This window comes from Bombina bombina, chromosome 2 (assembly GCF_027579735.1).
Source record: "Bombina bombina isolate aBomBom1 chromosome 2, aBomBom1.pri, whole genome shotgun sequence".
Lineage (NCBI taxonomy): Eukaryota > Metazoa > Chordata > Amphibia > Anura > Bombinatoridae > Bombina > Bombina bombina.
The window spans coordinates 1,443,835,855-1,443,863,774 of NC_069500.1; the positions used below are offsets into that span (position 1 = coordinate 1,443,835,855).

General features: G+C 43.6%; 1 protein-coding gene across 4 annotated transcripts in view; it reads left to right on the forward strand.

The window, feature by feature from the left end:
* The window catches only part of TTC31 (tetratricopeptide repeat domain 31), a 322,666-nt gene that overhangs the window by 239,432 nt on the left and 55,314 nt on the right, over positions 1-27,920 (forward strand). For all 4 annotated transcript variants that reach the window (XM_053704410.1, XM_053704409.1, XM_053704408.1 and 1 more), the window contains 3 exons: positions 9,100-9,201; positions 24,482-24,572; positions 24,642-24,777. In XM_053704410.1, coding sequence (XP_053560385.1) covers positions 9,100-9,201; positions 24,482-24,572; positions 24,642-24,777 — 329 coding nt within the window. The remainder of the gene's footprint in view (positions 1-9,099; positions 9,202-24,481; positions 24,573-24,641; positions 24,778-27,920) is intronic.

The following is a 27,920-nucleotide window of genomic DNA, read 5'->3' on the forward strand; positions in this document are numbered from 1 at the left end:
CGGCCAAATTCATCAGATTCCAGTCGGACAACATCACGACTGTGGCTTACATCAATCTTCAGGGAGGGACAAGGAGTTCTTTAGCGATGACAGAAGTATCCAAGATAATTGGGTGGGCGGAAGCTCACTCTTGCTATCTATCAGCAATCTACATCCCAGGAGTAGACAATTGGGAGGCGGATTTTTTGAGCAGACAGACGTTTCATCCGGGGGAATGGTAACTTCATCCGGAGGTCTTTGCTGACCTGATTCTCAGATGGGGCAGACCGGAACTGGATCTTATGGCGTCTCATCAGAATGCCAAACTTCCGAGATACAGATCCAGGGATCCTCAGGCCGAAATGATAGATGCCTTGGCAGTGCCTTGGTCGTTCAACCTAGCTTATGTGTTCCCTCCATTTGCTCTCCTTCCCCGGGTGATTGCTCAAGTCAAATAGGAGAAGGCCTCAGTGATTCTTATCGCACCGGCGTGGCCTCGCAGGACTTGGTATGCCGATTTGGTGGACATGTCATCCCTGCCACCGTGGAAGCTTCCATTGAGGCAGGACCTTTTCATTCAGGGACCCTTCCATCATTCAAATCTAATTTCTCTACAGCTGACTGCTTGGAGATTGAACGCTTGATTTTATCTAAGCGAGGGTTTTCTGATTCAGTCATTGATAATTTGATTCAGGCACGTAAGCCTGTTACTAGGAAAATTTACCATAAGATATGGCGCAAATATCTTTATTGGTGCGAGTCCAAGGATTACTCATGGAGTAAGATTAGGATTCCTAGGATTTTATCTTTTCTCCAAGAAGGATTGGAGAAAGGGTTGTCAGCAAGTTCCTTAAAGGGACAGATTTCTGCTCCATCTATTTTGCTACACAAACGTCTGGCAGATGTTCCGGATGTTCAATCCTTTTGTCAGGCTTTGACTAGAATCAAGCCTGTGTTTAGACCAATTGCTCCTCCTTGGAGTTTGAATTTAGTTCTTAAGGTTCTTCAAGGGGTTCTGTTTGAACCTATGCATTCCACAGATATTAAGTTGTTATCTTGGAAAGTTTTATTTTTGGTGGCTATTTCTTCTGCTCACAGAGTCTCTGAGCTTTCAGCATTACAATGTGATAATCCTTATCTCATTTTCCATTCCGATAAGGTGGTGTTGCATACCAAACCTGGTTTTCTTCCTAAGGTTGTTTCCAACAAGGATATTAATCAGGAAATTGTTGTTCCTTCATTGTGTCCTAATCCTTCTTCAAAGAAGGAGCGTATGTTACATAATTTGGATGTAGTCCGTGCCCTGAAGTTTTACTTGCAGGCGACTAAGGAATTTTGTCAATCATCTTCATTATTTGTTGCTTTTTCTGGGAAACGTAGGGGTCAGAAAGCTACGGCTACCTCTTTCTTTTTTCCTGAAGAGTATCATCCGTTTTGCATACGAGACTGCTGAACGGCAGCCTCCCGAACAAATTACGGCTCATTCCACTAGGGCTGTGGCTTCCTCGTGGGCATTTAAAAATGATGCTTCTGTTGAACAGATTTGCAAGGCTGCAAATTGGTCGTCTCTTCATACTTTTTCCAAATTTGATACTTTTGCCTCGTCCGAGGCTTTTTTTGGGAGAAAGGTTCTTCAAGCAGTGGTGCCTTCCGTTTATGTTCCTGTCTTGTCCCTCCCTTTCATCCGTGTCCTATAGCTTTGGTATTGTATCCCATAAGTAAGGATGAAATCCGTGGACTTGTCGTATCTTGTAAAAGAAAAGGAAATTTATGCTTACCTGATGAATGTATTTATTTTACGATACGACGAGTCCACGGCCCGCCCTGTTGTTTTCTGACAATTTTTATTTTTGTTAAACTTCAGTCACCTCTGCACCTTGGCTTTTCCTTTCTCTTCCTAACTTCAGTCGAATGACTGGAGTGGGAGGGAACAAAAAAGTCCCAAATGAGCACAGCACAGAGGATGAGAGTGCAAATAAGGCCAAGGGTACTGCCTAAACCCTCCAAGCAATACTTCAAGAGTCCTTACCCAGAAGTCCTCAGGGTCAACAGGATAGTTAGTATTAATGACAATAAAACCACTAGGTTTAAAGAAATTAAGAAAAAGTTTACAAATATTGGTTACCCTAACAAATTATTAGAGAAAACCTTAGAGAATCTAGAGGTGACTACTGTTAAAACTCCTGATAAGAATAGGAATAGAATGGTTTTTGTAAGCCAATACAACCCACTGAGTAATAAAATAGCCAAATTGATTCACCAACATTGGCATATCTTGGAAGAAGGTAATAAGGAGGTTATACAATTTAGGGATGAAGGAGGGTGAAAAGTCTCAGGGACCAGCTAATGAGAACTGATGTAGGTTCTACAAGGAGGTCTAAACAATCTTTTATAGGCAGTAAGAAAATCGATACTTTCTTTCATGTAATTAACAAGAGTCCATGAGCTAGTGACGTATGGGATATACATTCCTACCAGGAGGGGCAAAGTTTCCCAAACCTTAAAATGCCTATAAATACACCCCTCACCACACCCACAAATCAGTTTTTACAAACTTTGCCTCCAAGGGAGGTGGTGAAGTAAGTTTGTGCTAGATTCTACGTTGATATGCGCTCCGCAGCAAGTTGGAGCCCGGTTTTCCTCTCAGCGTGCAGTGAATGTCAGAGGGATGTGAAGAGAGTATTGCCTATTGAATGCAGTGATCTCCTTCTACGGGGTCTATTTCATAAGGTTCTCTGTTATCGGTCGTAGAGATTCATCTCTTACCTCCCTTTTCAGATCGACGATATACTCTTATATTTACCATTTCCTCTACTGATTCTCGTTTCAGTACTGGTTTGGCTTTCTACAAACATGTAGATGAGTGTCCTGGGGTAAGTAAGTCTTATTTTCTGTGACACTCTAAGCTATGGTTGGGCACTTTATTTATAAAGTTCTAAATATATGTATTCAAACATTTATTTGCCTTGACTCAGAATGTTCAACTTTCCTTATTTCCAGACAGTCAGTTTCATATTTGGGATTATGCATTGAATTATCATATTTTTTCTTACCTCAAAAATTTGACTTTTTTCCCTGTGGGCTGTTAGGCTCGCGGGGGCTGAAAATGCTTCATTTTATTGCGTCATTCTTGGCGCGGACTTTTTTGGCGCAAAAATTCTTTTCCGTTTCCGGCGTCATACGTGTCGCCGGAAGTTGCGTCATTTTTTGACGTTATTTTGCGTCAAAGATGTCGGCGTTCCGGATGTGGCGTCATTTTTGGCGCCAAAAACATTTTAGGCGCCAAATAATGTGGGCGTCTTTTTTGGCGCTAAAAAATATGGGCGTCATTTTTGTCTCCACATTATTTAAGTCTCTTTATTTATTGCTTCTGGTTGCTAGAAGCTTGTTCACTGGCATTTTTTTCCCATTCCTGAAACTGTCATTTAAGGAATTTGATCAATTTTGCTTTATATGTTGTTTTTTTCTTTTACATATTGCAAGATGTTCCACGTTGCAACTGAGTCAGAAGATACTACAGGAAAATCACTGCACAGTGCTGGAGCTACCAAGCTAAGTCTGCTATAAACTTTTGGTATCTGTTTCTCCAGCTGTTATTTGTATTGCATGTCATGTCAAACTTATTAATGCAGATAAAATTTCCTTTAGTACTATTACATTACCTGTTGCTGTCCGTCAACATCTAATTTTCAGAGTGTTCCTGATAACATAAGAGATTTTATTTTTTAAATCCATTAAGAAGGCTATGTCTGTTATTTCTCCTTCTAGTATACATAAAAGTCTTTTAAAACTTCTCTTTTTTTCAGATGAATTTTTAAATGAACATCATCATTCTGATACTGATAATGGTTCTTCTGGTTCAGAGGTTTCTGTCTCAGAGGTTGATGCTGATAAATCTTTGTATTTGTTCAAGATGGAATTTATTCGTTCTTTACTTAAAGAAGTGTTATTTGCATTAGAAATAGAGGATTCTGGTCCTCTTGATACTAAATGTAAACGTTTAAATAAGGTTTTTAAATCTCCTGTAGTTATTCCAGAAGTGTTTTATCTCCCTGATGCTATTTCTGAAGTAATTTCCAGGGAATGGAATAATTTGGGTAATTTATTTACTCCTTCTAGACGTTTAAGCAAATTATATCCTGTGCCATCTGACAGATTAGAGTTTTTTGGGACAAAAATCCCTAAGGTTATGGGGCTGTCTCTACTCCTGCTAATGTACTACTATTCCTATGGCAGATAGTACTTCATTTAAGGATCCTTTAGATAGGAAAATTGAATCTTTTCTAAGAAAAGCTTACTTATGTTCAGGTAATCTTCTTAGACCTGCTATATTTTTAGCGGATGTTGCTGCAGCTTCAACTTTTTGGTTAGAAGCTTTAGCGCAACAGGTAACAGATCATAATTTTATAGCATTATTATTATTCTATAACATGCTAATTATTTTATTGGTGATACCATCTTTTGATATCATTAGAGTTGATGTCAGGTATATGTCTCTAGCTATTTTAGCTAGAAAAGCTTTATGGATTAAACTTGGAATGCTGACATGTCTTCTAAGTCAACTTTGCTTTCCCTTTCTTTCCAGGGTAAATAATCATTTCGTTCCTTTCCTCACAACAAGGAACAAAAGCCTGATCCTTCATCCTCAGGAGCGGTATCAGTTTGGAAACTATTTCCAGTTTGGAATATATCCAAGCCTTATAGAAACCTATAGTCAGCTCCTAAGTACCTATGAAGGTGCGGCCCTTATTCCAGCTCAGCTGGTATGGGGCAGATTACGTTTTCTTCAAAGAAATTTGGATCAATTCCGTTCTTAATCTCTGGTTTCAGAAACATTGTTTCAGAAAGGTACAGAATTGGCTTCAAGTTAAGGCCTCCTGCTAAGAGATTCTTTTCTTTCCCGTGTCCCAGTTGACACAGCAAGGCTCAGCATTTCTGAAATGTGTTTCAGATCTAGAGTTGGCTGGAGTATTTATGCCAGTTCCAGTTCTGGAACAGGGGCTGGGGTTTTATTTTATCTCTTCATTGTACCAAAGAAGGTCAATTCCTTCAGACCAGTTCTGGATCTATCATTATTGAATCGTTATGTTAGGATACCAACATTCAAGATGGTTACTGTAGGACTATCCTGCCTTTTGTTTAGCAAGGGCATTATATGTCTACAATAGATTTACAGGATGTGTATCTGCATATTCCGATTCATCCAGATCACTTTTAGTGTCTGAGATTCTCTTTTTAGACAAGCATTACCAGTTTTGTGGCTCTACTGTTTGGTCTAGCCTCAGTTCCAAGAATTTTTTTCAAAGGTTCTCGGTGCCCTTCTTCTGTAATCAGAGAATAGGGTTTTGGTATTTCCTTATTTGGACGATATCTTGGTACTTGCTCAGTCTTCTCATTTTCGAAGAATCTCATACGAATCGACTTGTGTTGTTTCTTCAAGTTCATGGTTGGAGGATCAATTTACCATTCAGTTCATTGATTCCTCAGACAAGGGTAACCTTTTTAGGTTTCTAGATAAATTCAGTGTCTATGACTCTGTCCTTGTCAGACAAGAGAAGTTTAACATTGATATCAGCTTGTCAAAACCTTCAGTCACAATCATTCCCTTTGGTAGCCTTATGCATGGAAATGTTGGGTCTTAGGACTGCCGCATCAGATGCGATCTCCTTTGCTCGTTTTCACATGCGACCTCTTCAGCTCTGTATGCTGAACCAATGGTGCAGGGATTACTCAAAGATATCTCAATTAATATCTTTAAACCGATTTTACGACACTCTCTGACATGGTGGACAGATCACCATCGTTTAGTTCAGGGGGCTTCTTTGTTCTTCCGACCTGGACTATAATCTCAACAGATGCAAGTCTTACAGGTTGGGGAGCTGTGTGGGGGTCTCTGACGGCACAAGGGGTTTGGGAATCTCAGGAGGTGAGATTTCCGATCAATATTTTGGAACTCCGTGCAATTTTCAGAGCTCTTCAGTCTTGGCCTCTTCTGAAGAGAGAGTTGTTCATTGTTTTCAGATAAGACAATGTCACAACTGTGGCATACATCAATCATCAAGGAGGGACTCACAGTCCTCTGGCTATGAAAGAAGTATCTCGAATTTTGGTTTGGGCGGAATCCAGCTCCTGTCTAATCTCTGCGGTTTATATCCCAGGTATGGACAATTGGAAAGCGGATTATCTCAGTCGCCAAACGTTGCATCCGGGCGAATGGTCTCTTCACCCAGAGGTATTTCTTCAGATTGTTCAAATGTGGGAACTTCCAGAAATAGATCTGATGGCTTCTCATCTAAACAAGAAACTTCCCAGGTATCTGTCTAGATCCCGGGATCTTCAGGCGGAGGCAGTGGATGCATTTTCACTTCCTTGGAAGTATCATCCTGCCTATATCTTTCCGCCTCTAGTTCTTCTTCCAAGAGTAATCTCCAAGATTCTGAAGGAATGCTCGTTTGTTCTGCTGGTAGCTCCGGCATGGCCTCACAGGTTTTGGTATGCGGATCTTGTCCGGATGGCCTCTTGCCAACCGTGGACTCTTCCGTTAAGACCAGACCTTTTGTCTCAAGGTCCTTTTTTCCATCAGGATCTGAAATCCTTAAATTTAAAGGTATGGAGATTGAACGCTTGATTCTTGGTCAAAGAGGTTTCTCTGACTCTGTGATTAATACTATGTTACAGGCTCGTAAATTTGTATCCAGAGAGATATATTATAGAGTCTGGAAGACTTATATTTCTTGGTGTCTTTCTCATCATTTTTCTTGGCATTCTTTTAGAATACCGAGAATATTACAATTTCTTCAGGATGGTTTAGATAAGGGTTTGTCCGCAAGTTCCTTGAAAGGTCAAATCTCTGCTCTTTCTGTTCTTTTTCACAGAAAGATTGCTATTCTTCCTGATATTCATTGTTTTGTACAAGCTTTGGTTCGTATAAAGCCTGTCATTAAGTCATTTTCTCCTCCTGGAGTTTGAATTTGGTTCTGGGGGCTCTTCAAGCTCCTCCATTTGAACCTATGCATTCATTGGATATTAAATTACTTTCTTGGAAAGTTTTGTTCCTTTTGGCCATCTCTTCTACCAGAAGAGTTTCTGAATTATCTGCTCTTTCTTGTGAGTCTCCTTTTCTGATTCTTCATCAGGATAAGGCGGTGTTGCGAACTTCTTTTGAATTTTACCTAAAGTTGTGAATTCCAACAACATTAGTAGAGAAATTGTGGTTCCTTCATTATGTCCTAATCCTAAGAATTCTAAGGAGAAATCGTTGCATTCTTTGGATGTTGTTAGAGCTTTGAAATATTATGTTGAAGCTACGAAATCTTTCTGTAAGACTTCTAGTCTATTTGTTATCTTTTCCGGTTCTAGGAAAGGCCAGAAAGCTTCTGCCATTTCTTTGGCATCTTGGTTGAAATCTTTAATTCATCTTGCCTATGTTGAGTCGGGTAAAATTCCGCCTCAGAGAATTACAGCTCATTCTACTAGGTCAGTTTCTACTTCCTGGGCGTTTAGGAATGAAGCTTCGGTTGACCAGATCTGCAAAGCAGCAACTTGGTCCTCTTTGCATACTTTTACTAAATTCTACCATTTTGATGTATTTTCTTCTTCTGAAGCAGTTTTTGGTAGAAAAGTTCTTCAGGCAGCGGTTTCAGTTTGAATCTTCTGCTTATGTTTTTTGTTAAACTTTATTTTGGGTGTGGATTATTTTCAGCAGGAATTGGCTGTCTTTATTTTATCCCTCCCTCTCTAGTGACTCTTGTGTGGAAAGATCCACATCTTGGGTAGTCATTATCCCATACGTCACTAGCTCATGGACTCTTGTTAATTACATGAAAGAAAACATAATTTATGTAAGAACTTACCTGATAAATTCATTTCTTTCATATTAACAAGGGTCCATGAGGCCCACCCTTTTTTGTGGTGGTTATGATTTTTTTGTATAAAGCACAATTATTCCAATTCCTTATTTTATATGCTTCGCACTTTTTTTCTTATCACCCCACTTCTTGGCTATTCGTTAAACTGATTTGTGGGTGTGGTGAGGGGTGTATTTATAGGCATTTTAAGGTTTGGGAAACTTTGCCCCTCCTGGTAGGAATGTATATCCCATACGTCACTAGCTCATGGACTCTTGTTAATATGAAAGAAATGAATTTATCAGGTAAGTTCTTACATAAATTATGTTTTCCTCTGTTGTAACTCAATTATCAGAGGTGAGAATTTCCATCACCCAGAGAGTGGGAGGAAATATACCATAAAAGGCTTCTATACGTGCGAGACAACTCATGTAGTTTACCTAATTAAGTGTCCTTATTCTTTAGTATATATAGGCGAAACCACACGCAAAGCCAGAGACCGGATGAGCTAACATTGATCAAATATCAGATGTAAAAACAGAGGCCTCGGTCTCAGGCCATTTCCTAGAAAAGGGTCACAGCATTTGCCAAATGAGATGTGGAACTTATAGGAGTGGGTTAGACAGGGAGCGACAGCTTAAACAAAGGGAAATGTGGTGGATACACCAGTTGGCTACATTACAACTTAAAGGGTTAAATAAGGACTATGACCTGTCCTGTTTTTTCTGAAACATTAAAGGGTAGTCTAATACTTTATCCTTATCAGAGTTAGGTGCTATACACTATGAAATATATCTGTTCAGCTGTTACAACATCAACATTGTATATAAATTGTTTTTAGATTGTGTGGGAAATTTAAAATGAGATTAAAAATGATACATATAGGTTATGGAGTGCAATACTAGTTGTTGCCACAAGACTCCACTTATGGTGCATTTGGCGCCATACAGAGAGTATTTAAAAGCCACTGTGTTTAACTAATGTTTATAAAGCATGAATAAGGGGCTGTGACCCCGAAACGTTGCTAATATTTAATAAAATTGCCTTTTATAAATTGGAGTGCTGGAGACCTTTTTTGCTTGAAGGAGTGGGAGGGAAGGGAGGAGCTAAATATACAGCTCTGCTGTGGTGCTCTTTGCCGCCTCCTGCTGACCAGGAGGCGATATCCCATAAGTAAGGATGAAATCCGTGGACTCGTCGTATCGTAAAAGAAATAAATTTATCAGGTAAGCATAAATTTCCTTTTTCAGTATTTTTGTTTTCCTCAACCCAGAAATACAGTGAAGCGATCAACACTTTCCAGCTGTTGTTATCAATAGACGTCACCCATACCGAAGCCGCAATAGAAATTACACGATGCAAACAAATGGTGCAGGTAAGCTGATGTCTCTTCATCCCCCTCAAATCTTGTGTACCCCAAACATGTGTCCCCCCCTCCTCAATCTTCTGTGTCATGTAGTGATTTGCTAAGTACCCCGACCTCACGTATATCTGTGTCATGTAGTAATGTACTCAGTGCCCCCACCTCATGTATATGTGTATCATGTAGTGATGTACTCAGTACCCCCCCACCTCACGTATATCTGTGTCATGTAGTAATGTACTCGGTACCCCCCCACCTCACGTATGTGTGTGACATGTAGTAATGCGCTCAGTACCCCCCACCTCACGTATATCTGTGTCATGTAGTAATGTACTCAGTGCCCCCACCTCACGTATATGTGTATCATGTAGTGATGTACTCAGTACCCCCCCACCTCATGTATATGTGTATCATGTAGTGATGTACTCAGTACCCCCCACCTCACGTATATGTGTGTCATGTAGTAATGTACTCAGTGCCCCCACCTCACGTATATGTGTATCATGTAGTGATGTACTCAGTACCCCCCCACCTCACGTATATCTGTGTCATGTAGTAATGTACTCAGTACCCCCCCCACCTCACGTATATCTGTGTCATGTAGTAATGTACTCAGTGCCCCCACCTCACGTATATGTGTATCATGTAGTGATGTACTCAGTACCCCCCCACCTCACGTATATCTGTGTCATGTAGTAATGTACTCAGTACCCCCCACCTCACGTATATGTGTGTCATGTAGTAATGTACTCAGTACCCCCCACCTCACGTATATGTGTGTCATGTAGTAATGTACTCAGTACCCCCCATATCATGTATATGTGTGTCATGTAGTAATGTACTCAGTACCCCCCACCTCACGTATATCTGTGTCATGTAGTAATGTACTCAGTACCCCCCACCTCACGTATATCTGTGTCATGTAGTGATGTACTCAGTACCCCCCACCTCACGTATATCTGTGTCATGTAGTAATGTACTCAGTACCCCCACCTCACGTATATCTGTGTCATGTAGTAATGTACTCAGTACCCCCCACCTCACGTATATGTGTGTCATGTAGTGATGTACTCAGTACCCCCCACCTCATGTATATGTGTGTCATGTAGTAATGTACTCAGTACCCCCCACCTCACGTATATGTGTGACATGTAGTAATGTACTCAGTACCCCCCACCTCATGTATATGTGTGTCATGTAGTAATGTACTCAGTACCCCCCACCTCACGTATATCTGTGTCATGTAGTGATGTGCTCAGTACCCCCCACCTCACGTATATCTGTGTCATGTAGTAATGTACTCAGTACCGCCACCTCACGTATATCTGTGTTATGTAGTAATGTACTCAGTACCCCCCACCTCACGTATATGTGTATCATGTAGTGATGTGCTCAGTACCCCCACCTCACGTATATGTGTGTTATGTAGTAATGTACTCAGTACCCCCACCTCACGTATATGTGTGTCATGTAGTAATGTACTCAGTACCCCCCACCTCACGTATATGTGTATCATGTAGTGATGTGCTCAGTACCCCCACCTCACGTATATGTGTGTTATGTAGTAATGTACTCAGTACCCCCCACCTCACGTATATCTGTGTCATGTAGTAATGTACTCAGTGCCCCCACCTCACGTATATGTGTGTCATGTAGTAATGTACTCAGTACCCCCCACCTCACGTATATGTGTGTCATGTAGTAATGTGCTCAGTACCCCCCACCTCACGTATGTGTGTCATGTAGTGATGTACTCAGTGCCCCCCCACCTCACGTATATGTGTGTCATGTAGTAATGTACTCAGTACCCCCACCTCACGTATATGTGTGTCATGTAGTGATGTACTCAGTGCCCCCACCTCACGTATATGTGTGTCATGTAGTAATGTACTCAGTACCGCCACCTCACGTATATCTGTGTTATGTAGTAATGTGCTCAGTACCCCCCACCTCACGTATATCTGTGTCATGTAGTAATGTGCTCAGTACCCCCCACCTCACGTATATGTGTGACATGTAGTGATGTACTCAGTACCCCCCACCTCACGTATATGTGTGACATGTAGTGATGTACTCAGTACCCCCCACCTCACGTATATGTGTGACATGTAGTGATGTACTCAGTACCCCCCACCTCACGTATATCTGTGACATGTAGTGATGTGCTCAATACCCCCCACCTCACGTATATAAATGTGTCATGTAGTGATGTACTCGGTACCCCCCACCTCACGTATATCTGTGTCATGTAGTGATGTACTCAGTACCCCCCACCTCACGTATATGTGTGACATGTAGTGATGTACTCAGTACCCCCCACCTCACATATATGTGTGTCATGTAGTAATGTACTCAGTACCCCCCACCTCACGTATATGTGTGACATGTAGTAATGTACTCCGTACCCCCCACCTCACGTATATCTGTGTCATGTAGTAATGTACTCAGTACCCCCCACCTCAAGTATATGTGTGTTATGTAGTAATGTACTCAGTACCCCCCACCTCACGTATATGTGTGTTATGTAGTAATGTACTCAGTACCCCCCACCTCACGTATATCTGTGTCATGTAGTGATGTACTCAGTACCCCCTCACCTCACGTATATGTGTGTTATGTAGTAATGTACTCAGTACCCCCCACCTCACGTATATCTGTGTTATGTAGTAATGTACTCAGTACCCCCCACCTCACTTATATGTGTGTCATGTAGTAATGTGCTCAGTGCCCCCACCTCATGTATATGTGTGTCATGTAGTAATGTACTCAGTACCCCCCCCACCTCATGTATATGTGTGTCATGTAGTGATGTACTCAGTACCCCCACCTCACTTATATGTGTGTCATGTAGTAATGTACTCAGTGCCCCCACCTCACGTATATGTGTGTCATGTAGTAATGTACTCAGTACCCCCCACCTCACGTATATGTGTGCCATGTAGTGATGTACTCAGTACCCCCCACCTCACGTATATGTGTGTCATGTAGTAATGTGCTCAGTACCCCCCACCTCACGTATATGTGTGTCATGTAGTAATGTACTCAGTACCCCCCACCTCACGTATATCTGTGTCATGTAGTAATGTACTCAGTACCCCCATATCATGTATATGTGTGTCATGTAGTGATGTGCTCAGTACCCCCCACCTCACGTATATGTGTGTCATGTAGTGATGTACTCAGTACCCCCCACCTCACGTATATGTGTGTCATGTAGTGATGTACTCAGTACCCCCCACCTCACGTATATGTGTGTCATGTAGTGATGTGCTCAGTACCCCCCACCTCACGTATATGTGTGTCATGTAGTAATGTACTCAGTACCCCTCACCTCATGTATATGTGTGTCATGTAGTAATGTACTCAGTACCCCCCCACCTCACGTATATCTGTGTCATGTAGTGATGTGCTCAGTACCCCCCACCTCACGTATATGTGTGTCATGTAGTAATGTACTCAGTACCCCCCACCTCACGTATATGTGTGTCATGTAGTAATGTACTCAGTACCCCCACCTCACGTATATATGTGTGTCATGTAGTGATGTGCTCAGTACCCCCCCACCTCACGTATATGTGTGTCATGTAGTAATGTACTCAGTACCCCCCACCTCACGTATATGTGTGTCATGTAGTAATGTACTCAGTACCCCCCACCTCACGTATGTGTGTCATGTAGTAATGTACTCAGTACCCCCCACCTCATGTATATGTGTGTCATGTAGTGATGTGCTCAGTACCCCCCACCTCACGTATATGTGTGTCATGTAGTAATGTACTCAGTACCCCCCACCTCACGTATATGTGTGTTATGTAGTAATGTACTCAGTACCCCCCGACCTCACGTGTATGTGTGTCATGTAGTAATGTACTCAGTACCCCCCACCTCATGTATATGTGTGTCATGTAGTGATGTGCTCAGTACCCCCCACCTCACGTATATGTGTGTCATGTAGTAATGTACTCAGTACCCCCTACCTCACGTATATGTGTGTCATCTAGTGATGTGCTCAGTACCCCCCACCTCACGTATATGTGTGTCATGTAGTAATGTACTCAGTACCCCCACCTCACGTATGTGTGTCATGTAGTGATGTACTCAGTACCCCCTACCTCACGTATATGTGTGTCATGTAGTGATGTACTCAGTACCCCCCACCTCACGTATATGTGTGTCATGTAGTGATGTGCTCAGTACCCCCCACCTCACGTATATGTGTGTCATGTAGTAATGTGCTCCGTACCCCCTACCTCACGTATATGTGTGTCATGTAGTGATGTGCTCAGTACCCCCCACCTCACGTATATGTGTGTCATGTAGTGATGTACTCCGTACCCCCCCATATCATGTATATGTGTGTCATGTAGTAATGTACTCAGTACCCCCCCACCTCACGTATATGTGTGTCATGTAGTGATGTACTCAGTACCCCCCACCTCATGTATATGTGTGTCATGTAGTAATGTACTCAGTACCCCCACCTCACTTATATGTGTGTCATGTAGTAATGTACTCAGTACCCCCCCATATCATGTATATCTGTGTCATGTAGTAATGTACTCAATACCCCCCCACCTCATGTATATGTGTGTCATGTAGTAATGTACTCAGTACCCCCCACCTCAAGTATATGTGTCATGTAGTAATGTACTCAGTACCCCCCACCTCAAGTATATGTGTGTCATGTAGTAATGTACTCAGTACCCCCCACCTCATGTATATGTGTGTCATGTAGTGATGTGCTCAGTACCCCCCACCTCACGTATATGTGTGTCATGTAGTGATGTACTCAGTACCCCCCCACCTCACGTATATGTGTGTCATGTAGTGATGTACTCAGTACCCCCCCACCTCACGTATATGTGTGTCATGTAGTGATGTACTCAGTACCCCCCCACCTCACGTATATGTGTGTCATGTAGTAATGTACTCAGTACCCCCACCTCACGTATATATGTGTCATGTAGTGATGTGCTCAGTACCCCCCACCTCACGTATATGTGTGTCATGTAGTAATGTACTCCGTACCCCCCACCTCATGTATATGTGTGTCATGTAGTAATGTACTCAGTACCCCCCACCTCATGTATATGTGTGTCATGTAGTAATGTACTCAGTACCCCCCCATATCATGTATATGTGTGTCATGTAGTGATGTGCTCAGTACCCCCTCACCTCACTTATATGTGTGTCATGTAGTAATGTACTCAGTACCCCCCCATATCATGTATATGTGTCATGTAGTAATGTACTCAGTACCCCCCACCTCACGTAAATGTGTGTCATGTAGTAATGTACTCAGTACCCCCCCATATCATGTATATGTGTGTCATGTAGTGATGTGCTCAGTACCCCCTCACCTCACTTATATGTGTGTCATGTAGTAATGTACTCAGTGCCCCCACCTCACGTATATCTGTGTCATGTAGTGATGTACTCAGTACCCCCCCACCTCATGTATATGTGTGTCATGTAGTAATGTACTCAGTACCCCCCACCTCACGTATATGTGTGACATGTAGTGATGTACTCAGTACCCCCCACCTCACGTATATGTGTGACATGTAGTGATGTGCTCAGTACCCCAACCTCACTTATATATGTGTCATGTAGTAATGTACTCAGTACCCCCCACCTCACGTATATCTGTGTCATGTAGTAATGTACTCAGTACCCCCACCTCATGTATATGTGTGTCATGTAGTAATGTACTCAGTACCCCCCATATCATGTATATCTGTGTCATGTAGTGATGTGCTCAGTACCCCCCACCTCACGTATATGTGTGTCATGTAGTGATGTACTCAGTACCCCCCACCTCACGTATATGTGTGTCATGTAGTGATGTACTCAGTACCCCCTCACCTCATGTATATGTGTGTCATGTAGTAATGTGCTTAGTACCCCCACCTCACATATATGTGTCATGTAGTAATGTGCTCAGTACCCCCACCTCACATATATGTGTGTCATGTAGTAATGTACTCAGTACCCCCACCTCATGTATATGTGTGTCATGTAGTAATGTACTCAGTACCCCCCACCTCACGTATATGTGTGTCATGTAGTGATGTACTCAGTACCCCCCACCTCACGTATATGTGTGTCATGTAGTGATGTACTCAGTACCCCCCACCTCACGTATATGTGTGTCATGTAGTAATGTACTCAGTACCCCCCACCTCACGTATATCTGTGTCATGTAGTAATGTACTCAGTACCCCCCACCTCACGTATATCTGTGTCATGTAGTAATGTACTCAGTACCCCCCACCTCATGTATATGTGTGTCATGTAGTGATGTACTCAGTACCCCCCACCTCACGTATATGTGTGTCATGTAGTAATGTACTCAGTACCCCCCACCTCATGTATATGTGTGTCATGTAGTAATGTACTCAGTACCCCCCCCATATCATGTATATGTGTGTCATGTAGTAATGTACTCAGTACCCCCCATATCATGTATATGTGTGTCATGTAGTAATGTACTCAGTACCCCCACCTCACGTATATGTGTGTCATGTAGTGATGTACTCAGTACCCCCCCATATCATGTATATGTGTGTCATGTAGTAATGTACTCAGTGCCCCCACCTCATGTATATGTGTGTCATGTAGTAATGTACTCAGTGCCCCCATCTCATGTATATGTGTGTCATGTAGTAATGTACTCAGTACCCCCACCTCACGTATATGTGTGTCATGTAGTAAAGTACTCAGTACCCCCCACCTCATGTATATGTGTGTCATGTAGTAATGTACTCAGTACCCCCCCATATCATGTATATGTGTGCTATGTAGTAATGTACTCAGTACCCCCACCTCACGTATATGTGTGTCATGTAGTAATGTACTCAGTACCCCCCACCTCACGTAAATTTGTGTCATGTAGTAATGTACTCAGTACCCCCCCCATATCATGTATATGTGTGTCATGTAGTGATGTGCTCAGTACCCCCTCACCTCACTTATATGTGTGTCATGTAGTAATGTACTCAGTGCCCCCACCTCACGTATATCTGTGTCATGTAGTGATGTACTTAGTACCCCCCACCTCATGTATATGTGTGTCATGTAGTGATGTACTCAGTACCCCCCACCTCACGTATATCTGTGTTATGTAGTAATGTACTCAGTAGCCCCCACCTCACGTATATCTGTGTTATGTAGTAATGTACTCAGTAGCCCCCACCTCACGTATATCTGTGTCATGTAGTAATGTACTCAGTACCCCCCACCTCACGTATATGTGTGTCATGTAGTGATGTACTCAGTACCCCCCACCTCACGTATATCTGTGTTATGTAGTAATGTACTCAGTAGCCCCCACCTCACGTATATCTGTGTCATGTAGTAATGTACTCAGTACCCCCCCACCTCACGTATATGTGTGTCATGTAGTAATGTACACAGTACCCCCCCATATCATGTATATGTGTGTCATGTAGTAATGTACTCAGTACCCCCCACCTCACGTATATCTGTGTCATGTAGTAATGTACTCAGTACCCCCCACCTCATGTATATGTGTGTCATGTAGTAATGTACTCAGTACCCCTCACCTCACGTATATGTGTGTCATGTAGTAATGTACTCAGTACCCCTCACCTCACGTATATCTGTGTCATGTAGTAATGTACTCAGTACCCCTCACCTCACGTATATGTGTGTCATGTAGTAATGTACTCAGTACCCCCCACCTCACGTATGTGTGTGACATGTAGTAATGTACTCAGTACCCCCCACCTCACGTATATGTGTGTCATGTAGTAATGTACTCAGTACCCCCCCATATCATGTATATGTGTGTCATGTAGTAATGTACTCAGTACCCCCCACCTCACGTATATCTGTGTCATGTAGTAATGTACTCAGTACCCCCCCATATCATGTATATGTGTGTCATGTAGTAATGTACTCAGTACCCCCCCACCTCACGTATATGTGTGTCATGTAGTAATGTACACAGTACCCCCCCATATCATGTATATGTGTGTCATGTAGTAATGTACTCAGTACCCCCCACCTCACGTATATCTGTGTCATGTAGTAATGTACTCAGTACCCCCCACCTCATGTATATGTGTGTCATGTAGTAATGTACTCAGTACCCCTCACCTCACGTATATGTGTGTCATGTAGTAATGTACTCAGTACCCCTCACCTCACGTATATCTGTGTCATGTAGTAATGTACTCAGTACCCCTCACCTCACGTATATGTGTGTCATGTAGTAATGTACTCAGTACCCCCCACCTCACGTATGTGTGTGACATGTAGTAATGTACTCAGTACCCCCCACCTCACGTATATGTGTGTCATGTAGTAATGTACTCAGTACCCCCCACCTCACGTATATGTGTCATGTAGTAATGTACTCAGTACCCCCCACCTCACGTATATGTGTGTCATGTAGTAATGTACTCAGTACCCCCACCTCACGTATATGTGTGTCATGTAGTAATGTACTCAGTACCCCCCACCTCACGTATATGTGTGTCATGTAGTGATGTACTCAGTACCCCCCACCTCATGTATATGTGTGTCATGTAGTAATGTACTCGGTACCCTCCACCTCACGTATATGTGTGTCATGTAGTAATGTACTCGGTACCCCCCACCTCACGTATATGTGTGTCATGTAGTAATGTACTCAGTACCCCCCACCTCATGTATATGTGTGTCATGTAGTGATGTACTCAGTACCCCCCACCTCACGTATATGTGTGTCATGTAGTGATGTACTCAGTACCCCCACCTCACGTATATGTGTGTTATGTAGTAATGTACTCAGTAGCCCCCACCTCGCGTATATCTGTGTCATGTAGTAATGTACTCAGTACCCCCCCACCTCATGTATATGTGTGTCATGTAGTAATGTACTCAGTACCCCCCCACCTCACGTATATGTGTGTCATGTAGTGATGTGCTCAGTACCCCCCACCTCACGTATGTGTGTTATGTAGTAATGTACTCAGTACCCCCCCACCTCACGTATATGTGTGTCATGTAGTGATGTACTCAGTACCCTCACCTCACGTATATGTGTGTTATGTAGTAATGTACTCAGTACCCCCCCCACCTCACGTATATGTGTGTCATGTAGTGATGTACTCAGTACCCTCACCTCACCTATATGTGTGTCATGTAGTAATGTACTCAGTACCCCCCACCTCACGTATATGTGTGTCATGTAGTAATGTACTCAGTACCCCCCACCTCACGTATATCTGTGTCATGTAGTGATGTACTCAGTACCCCCCCATATCATGTATATGTGCGTCATGTAGTAATGTACTCAGTACCCCCCACCTCATGTATATGTGTGTCATGTAGTAATGTACTCAGTACCCCCTCACCTCATGTATATGTGCGTCATGTAGTAATGTACTCAGTACCCCCCACCTCATGTATATGTGTGTCATGTAGTAATGTACTCAGTACCCCCCCACCTCACGTATATGTGTGTCATGTAGTAATGTACTCAGTACCCCCCACCTCACGTATATGTGTGTCATGTAGTAATGTACTCAGTACCCCTCACCTCACGTATATCTGTGTCATGTAGTAATCTACTCAGTACCCCCCCATATCATGTATATGTGTGTCATGTAGTAATGTACTCAGTACCCCCCACCTCACGTATATGTGTGTCATGTAGTAATGTACTCAGTACCCCCCCCACCTCACGTATATCTGTGTCATGTAGTGATGTGCTCAGTACCCCCCCATATCATGTATATGTGTGTCATGTAGTAATGTACTCAGTACCCCCCACCTCACGTATATGTGTGTCATGTAGTAATGTACTCAGTACCCCCCCACCTCATGTATATGTGTGTCATGTAGTAATGTACTCAGTACCCCCCCACCTCACGTATATGTGTGTCATGTAGTAATGTACACAGTACCCCCCCATATCATGTATATGTGTGTCATGTAGTAATGTACTCAGTAGCCCCCACCTCACGTATATCTGTGTCATGTAGTAATGTACTCAGTACCCCCCCACCTCATGTATATGTGTGTCATGTAGTAATGTACTCAGTACCCCCCCACCTCACGTATATGTGTGTCATGTAGTAATGTACACAGTACCCCCCCATATCATGTATATGTGTGTCATGTAGTAATGTACTCAGTACCCCCCACCTCACGTATATGTGTGTCATGTAGTAATGCACTCAGTACCCCCCACCTCACGTATATGTGTGTCATGTAGTGATGTACTCGGTACCCCCCCACCTCACGTATATGTGTGTCATGTAGTGATGTACTCAGTACCCCCCACCTCACGTATATGTGTGTCATGTAGTAATGTACTCAGTACCCCCCACCTCATGTATATGTGTGTCATGTAGTAATGTACTCAGTACCCCCTCACCTCACGTATATCTGTGTCATGTAGTAATGTACTCAGTGCCCCCACCTCACGTATATGTGTGTCATGTAGTAATGTACTCAGTACCCCCACCTCACGTATATGTGTGTCATGTAGTAATGTACTCAGTACCCCCCCATATCATGTATATGTGTGTCATGTAGTGATGTGCTTAGTACCCCCCACCTCATGTATATGTGTGTCATGTAGTAATGTGCTCAGTACCCCCCACCTCGCGTATATATGTGTCATGTAGTAATGTACTCAGTACCCCCCACCTCACGTATATCTGTGTCATGTAGTAATGTACTCAGTACCCCCCACCTCACGTATATCTGTCTCATGTAGTAATGTACTCAGTACCCCCCACCTCACGTATATGTGTGTCATGTAGTAATGTGCTCAGTACCCCCCACCTCACGTATATGTGTGTCATGTAGTAATGTACTCAGTACCCCCCACCTCACGTATATGTGTGACATGTAGTGATGTACTCAGTACCCCCCACCTCACGTATATGTGTGTTATGTAGTAATGTACTCAGTACCCCCTCACCTCACGTATATGTGTGTCATGTAGTAATGTACTCAGTACCCCCCACCTCATGTATATGTGTGACATGTAGTGATGTACTCAGTACCCCCCACCTCACGTATATGTGTGTCATGTAGTAATTTACTCAGTACCCCCCATATCATGTATATCTGTGTCATGTAGTAATGTACTCAGTACCCCCCACCTCACGTATATGTGTATCATGTAGTAATGTACTCAGTACCCCCCACCTCACGTATATGTGTGTTATGTAGTAATGTACTCAGTACCCCCCACCTCACGTATATGTGTGTCATGTAGTAATGTACTCAGTACCCCCCACCTCATGTATATGTGTGTCATGTAGTGATGTGCTCAGTACCCCCCACCTCACGTATATCTGTGTCATGTAGTGATGCGCTCAGTACCCCCCCCATATCATGTATATGTGTGTCATGTAGTAATGTACTCAGTACCCCCCACCTCACGTATATCTGTGTCATGTAGTAATGTACTCAGTACCCCCCCACCTCACGTATATGTGTGTCATGTAGTAATGTACTCAGTACCCCCCCATATCATGTATATGTGTGTCATGTAGTAATGTGCTCAGTACCCCCCACCTCACGTATATGTGTGTCATGTAGTAATGTGCTCAGTACCCCCCACCTCACGTATATGTGTGTCATGTAGTAATGTACTCAGTAGCCCCCACCTCATGTATATGTGTGTCATGTAGTAATGTACTCAGTACCCCCACCTCATGTATATCTGTGTTATGTAGTAATGTACTCAGTACCCCCCCACCTCACGTATATGTGTGTCATATAGTAATGTACTCAGTACCCCCCACCTCACGTATATCTGTGTCATGTAGTAATGTACTCAGTACCCCCTCACCTCATGTATATGTGTGTCATGTAGTAATGTACTCAGTACCCCCCACCTCACGTATATGTGTGTCATGTAGTAATGTACTCAGTACCCCCCCCACCTCACGTATATGTGTGTCATATAGTAATGTACTCAGTACCCCCCACCTCACGTATATCTGTGTCATGTAGTAATGTACTCAGTACCCCCTCACCTCATGTATATGTGTGTCATGTAGTAATGTACTCAGTACCCCCCACCTCATGTATATGTGTGTCATGTAGTAATGTACTCAGTACCCCCTCACCTCATGTATATGTGTGTCATGTAGTAATGTACTCAGTACCCCCCACCTCACGTATATGTGTGTCATGTAGTAATGTACTCAGTACCCCCCCACCTCACGTATGTGTGTCATGTAGTAATGTGCTCAGTACCCCCCACCTCACGTATATGTGTGTCATGTAGTAATGTACTCAGTACCCCCCACCTCATGTATATGTCATGTAGTAATGTACTCAGTACCCCCCACCTCACGTATATGTGTGTCATGTAGTGATGTGCTCAGTACCCCCCACCTCACGTATGTGTGTTATGTAGTAATGTACTCAGTACCCCCCCACCTCACGTATATGTGTGTCATGTAGTGATGTACTCAGTACCCTCACCTCACGTATATGTGTGTTATGTAGTAATGTACTCAGTACCCCCCCACCTCACGTATATGTGTGTCATGTAGTGATGTACTCAGTACCCTCACCTCACCTATATGTGTGTCATGTAGTAATGTACTCAGTACCCCCCACCTCACGTATATGTGTGTCATGTAGTAATATACTCAGTACCCCCCACCTCACGTATATCTGTGTCATGTAGTGATGTACTCAGTACCCCCCCATATCATGTATATGTGCGTCATGTAGTAATGTACTCAGTACCCCCCACCTCATGTATATGTGTGTCATGTAGTAATGTACTCAGTACCCCCTCACCTCATGTATATGTGCGTCATGTAGTAATGTACTCAGTACCCCCCACCTCATGTATATGTGTGTCATGTAGTAATGTACTCAGTACCCCCCACCTCACCTATATGTGTGACATGTAGTAATGTACTCAGTACCCCTCACCTCACGTATATCTGTGTCATGTAGTAATCTACTCAGTACCCCCCATATCATGTATATGTGTGTCATGTAGTAATGTACTCAGTACCCCCCACCTCACGTATATGTGTGTCATGTAGTAATGTACTCAGTACCCCCCCACCTCACGTATATCTGTGTCATGTAGTGATGTGCTCAGTACCCCCCCCATATCATGTATATGTGTGTCATGTAGTAATGTACTCAGTACCCCCCATATCATGTATATGTGTGTCATGTAGTAATGTACTCGGTACCCCCCACCTCATGTATATGTGTGTCATGTAGTGATGTACTCAATACCCCCACCTCACGTATATGTGTGTCATGTAGTGATGTACTCAGTACCCCCCCCATATCATGTATATGTGTGTCATGTAGTAATGTACTCAGTACCCCCCACCTCATGTATATGTGTGTCATGTAGTAATGTGCTCAGTACCCCCCACCTCACGTATATGTGTCATGTAGTAATGTACTCAGTACCCCCCACCTCACGTATATCTGTGTTATGTAGTAATGTACTCAGTACCCCCCACCTCACGTATATGTGTGTCATGTAGTAATGTACTCAGTACCCCCCACCTCACGTATATGTGTGTCATGTAGTAATGTACTCAGTACCCCCCCACCTCATGTATATGTGTGTCATGTAGTAATGTACTCAGTACCCCCCCACCTCACGTATATGTGTGTCATGTAGTAATGTACTCAGTACCCTCCACCTCACGTATATCTGTGTCATGTAGTAATGTGCTCAGTACCCCCACCTCACGTATATGTGTGTCATGTAGTAATGTACTCAGTACCCCCCACCTCACGTATATCTGTGTTATGTAGTAATGTGCTCAGTACCCCCCACCTCACGTATATGTGTGTCATGTAGTAATGTACTCAGTACCCCCCCACCTCACGTATATGTGTGTCATGTAGTAATGTACTCAGTACCCCCCACCTCACGTATATGTGTGTCATGTAGTAATGTACTCAGTACCCCCATATCATGTATATGTGTGTCATGTAGTGATGTGCTCAGTACCCCAACCTCACGTATATATGTGTCATGTAGTAATGTACTCAGTACCCCCTACCTCACGTATATGTGTGTCATGTAGTAATGTACTCAGTACCCCCCATATCATGTATATGTGTGTCATGTAGTAATGTACTCAGTACCCCCCACCTCACGTATATCTGTGTCATGTAGTAATGTACTCAGTACCCCCCCACCTCACGTATATCTGTGTCATGTAGTAATGTACTCAGTACCCCCCCATATCACGTATATGTGTGTCATGTAGTAATGTACTCAGTACCCCCTACCTCACGTATATGTGTGTCATGTAGTAATGTACTCAGTACCCCCCACCTCACGTATGTGTCATGTAGTGATGTACTCAGTACCCCCCACCTCATGTATATGTGTGTCATGTAGTAATGTACTCAGTACCCCCCCCACCTCACGTATATCTGTGTCATGTAGTGATGTACTCAGTACCCCCCCACCTCACGTATGTGTGTCATGTAGTAATGTACTCAGTACCCCCCACCTCACGTATATGTGTGTCATGTAGTGATGTGCTCAGTACCCCCCCACCTCACGTATATCTGTGTCATGTAGTGATGTGCTCAGTACCCCCCCCACCTCACGTATATCTGTGTCATGTAGTGATGTGCTCAGTACCCCCCACCTCACGTATATGTGTGTTATGTAGTAATGTACTCAGTACCCCCCACCTCACGTATATGTGTGTCATGTAGTAATGTACTCAGTACCCCCTACCTCACGTATATGTGTGTCATGTAGTGATGTACTCAGTACCCCCCATATCATGTATATGTGTGTCATGTAGTAATGTACTCAGTACCCCCCCACCTCACGTATATCTGTGTTATGTAGTAATGTACTCAGTACCCCCCCACCTCACGTATATGTGTGTCATGTAGTAATGTACTCAGTACCCCCCACCTCACGTATATGTGTGTCATGTAGTAATGTACTCAGTACCCCCCCACCTCATGTATATGTGTGTCATGTAGTAATGTACTCAGTACCCCCCACCTCATGTATATGTGTGTCATGTAGTAATGTACTCAGTACCCCCTCACCTCATGTATATGTGTGTCATGTAGTGATGTGCTCAGTACCCCCCACCTCACGTATATCTGTGTCATGTAGTAATGTGCTCAGTACCCCCACCTCACGTATATGTGTGTCATGTAGTAATGTGCTCAGTACCCCCACCTCATGTATATCTGTGTCATGTAGTAATGTACTCAGTACCCCCCACCTCACGTATATCTGTGTTATGTAGTAATGTGCTATACAAGCATTCTACCCTCTGTTTCCGTACAGGTGCCTAATGGTTCTGTTAGAATGAAGGTGGTTACCAACTCAGCATTTTACTCCGGTGTGCCGTCCCGTCGTCCTCTTCTCCCGCATCCTGGTGAGTAACCAGTAAACAGAGGTGGGGGCTGTAATTTAGCTAGATGCTGGCTAACGCTTTGTGTTTTAGTGCCTCTGACCAGAGCAAGTAATGGGATTGTTCAGAGATATGTGGGTTACACAAGAGCAGAAGACACTAAAAAGGGAAATCCCACTAATACCCCAGGGCAGCTACTCACAAAGCAACCCTCGACTACAACAAACAGGTAACTGGGTGTCAATTCTTCTACTGGAGCAATGTCATATATAGGGTGAGGTGTCTTCTAAATTGGGCAGTTACAGGGTGAGGGGTCAGGTAATAGGTCAGTGATAAGTACAGACAGTTAATGGGTGAGGGCTTGTGTAATAGAGCAGTTATAGGGTGAGGGGTCATGTAATAGGGCAGTGATAGGTACAGACAGTTATAGGGTGAGGGTCATGTGATAGGTACAGGCAGTTATAGGGTGAGGGGTCATGTAATAGGGCAGTGATAGGTACAGACAGTTATAGGGTGAGGGTCATGTAATAGGGCAGTGATAGGTACAGGCAGTTATAGGGTGAGGGGGTCATGTAATAGGGCAGCGATAGGTACAGGCAGTTATAGGGTGAGGGGGTCATGTAATAGGGCAGTGATAGGTACAGACAGTTATAGGGTGAGGGGTCATGTAATAGGGCAGTGATAGGTACAGACAGTTATAGAGTGAGGGTCATGTTATAGGGCAGTGATAGGTACAGGCAGTTATAGGGTGAGGGTCATGTAATAGGGCAGTGATAGGTACAGGCAGTTATAGGGTGAGGGGTCATGTAATAGGGCAGTGATAGGTACAGGCAGTTATAGGGTGAGGGTCATGTAATAGGGCAGTGATAGGTACAGGCAGTTATAGGGTGAGGGATCATGTAATAGGGCAGTGATAGGTACAGACAGTTATAGGGTGAGGGGTCATGTAATAGTGCAGTGATAGGTACAGACAGTTATAGGGTGAGGAATCATGTAATAGGGCAGTGATAGGTACAGGCAGTTATAGGGTCAGGGGTCATGTAATAGGGCAGTGATAGGTACAGACAGTTATAGGGTGAGGGGTCATGTAATAGGGCAGTGATAGGTACAGGCAGTTATAGGGTGAGGGGTCATGTAATAGTGCAGTGATAGGTACAGGCAGTTATAGGGTGAGGGGTCATGTGTAATAGGGCAGTGATAGGTACAGGCAGTTGTAGGGTGAGGGTCATGTAATAGGGCAGTGATAGGTACAGGCAGTTATAGGATGAGGGGTCATGTAATAGAGCAGTGATAGGTACAGACAGTTATAGGGTGAGGGGTCATGTAATAGGGCAGTGATAGGTACAGGCAGTTATAGGGTGAGGGATCATGTAATAGGGCAGGGATAGGTACAGACAGTGATAGGGTGAGGGGTCATGTAATAGGGCAGTGATAGGTACAGACAGTTACAGTGTGAGGGGTCATGTAATAGGGCAGTGATAGGTACAGGTAGTTATAGGGTGAGGGGTCATGTAATAGGGCAGTGATAGGTACAGGCAGTTATAGGGTGAGGGGGTCATGTAATAGGGCAGTGATAGGTACAGACAGTTATAGGGTGAGGGGTCATGTAATAGGGCAGTGATAGGTACAGGCAGTTATAGGGTGAGAGGTCATGTAATAGGGCAGTGATAGGTACAGACAGTTATAGGGTGAGGGGGTCATGTGATAGGGCAGTGATAGGTACAGACAGTTATAGGGTGAGGGGGTCATGTAATAGGGCAGTGATAGGTACAGACAGTTATAGGGTGAGGGGTCATGTAATAGGGTAGTGATAGGTACAGGCAGTTATAGGGTGAGGGGTCATGTAATAGGGCAGTGATAGGTACAGACAGTTATACGGTGAGGTGTCATGTAATAGGGCAGTGATAGGTACAGACAGTTATAGGGTGAGGTGTCATGTAATAGGGCAGTGATAGGTACAGACAGTTATAGGGTGAGGGGTCATGTAATAGGGCAGTGATAGGTACAGACAGTTATACGGTGAGGTGTCATGTAATAGGGCAGTGATAGGTACAGACAGTTATAGGGTGAGGTGTCATGTAATAGGGCAGTGATAGGTACAGACAGTTATAGGGTGAGGGGTCATGTAATAGGGCAGTGATAGGTACAGACAGTTATAGGGTGAGGGGTCATGTAATAGGGAAGTGATAGGTACAGACAGTTATAGGGTGAGGGGTCATGTAATAGGGCAGTGATAGGTACAGGCAGTTATAGGGTGAGGGGTCATGTAATAAGGCAGTGATAGGTACAGACAGTTACAGTGTGAGGGGTAATGTAATAGGGCAGTGATAGGTACAGACAGTTATAGGGTGAGGGGTCATGTAATAGGGCAGTGATAGGTACAGGCAGTTATAGGGTGAGGGGTCATGTAATAGGGCAGTGATAGGTACAGACCGTTATAGGGTGAGGGGTCATGTAATAGGGAAGTGATAGGTACAGACAGTTACAGTGTGAGGGGTAATGTAATAGGGCAGTGATAGGTACAGACAGTTATAGGGTGAGGGGTCATGTAATAGGGCAGTGATAGGTACAGGCAGTTATAGGGTGAGGGGTCATGTAATAGGGCAGTGATAGATACAGGCAGTTATAGGGTGAGGGGTTATGTAATAGGGCAGTGATAGGTACAGGGCAGTTATAGGGTGAGGGCTCGTGTAATAGAGCAGTGATAGGTACAGACAGTTATAGGGTGAGGGGTCATGTAATAGGGCAGTGATAGGTACAGACAGTTATAGGGTGAGGGGTCATGTAATAGGGCAGTGATAGGTACAGGGTAGTTATAGGGTGAGGGGTCATGTAATAGAGCAGTGAAAGGTACAGACAGTTATAGGGTGAGGGCTCATGTAATAGGGCAGTGATAGGTACAGACAGTTATAGGGTGAGGGGTCATGTAATAGGGCAGTGATAGATACAGGCAGTTATAGGGTGAGGGATCATGTAATAGGGCAGTGATAGGTACAGACAGTTATAGGGTGAGGGGTCATGTAATAGGGCAGTGATAGGTACAGGCAGTTATAGGGTGAGGGGTCATGTAATAGTGCAGTGGTAGGTACAGACAGTTATAGGGTGAGGGATCATGTAATAGGGCAGTGATAGGTACAGGCAGTTATAGGGTGAGGGGTCATGTAATAGGGCAGTGATAGGTACAGACAGTTATAGGGTGAGGGGTCATGTAATAGGGCAGTGATAGGTACAGACAGTTATAGGATAAGGGGTCATGTAATAGGGCAGTGATAGGTACAGGCAGTTATAGTGTGAGGGGTCATGTAATAGGGCAGTGATAGGTACAGACAGTTATAGGGTGAGGGGTCATGTAATAGTGCAGTGGTAGATACA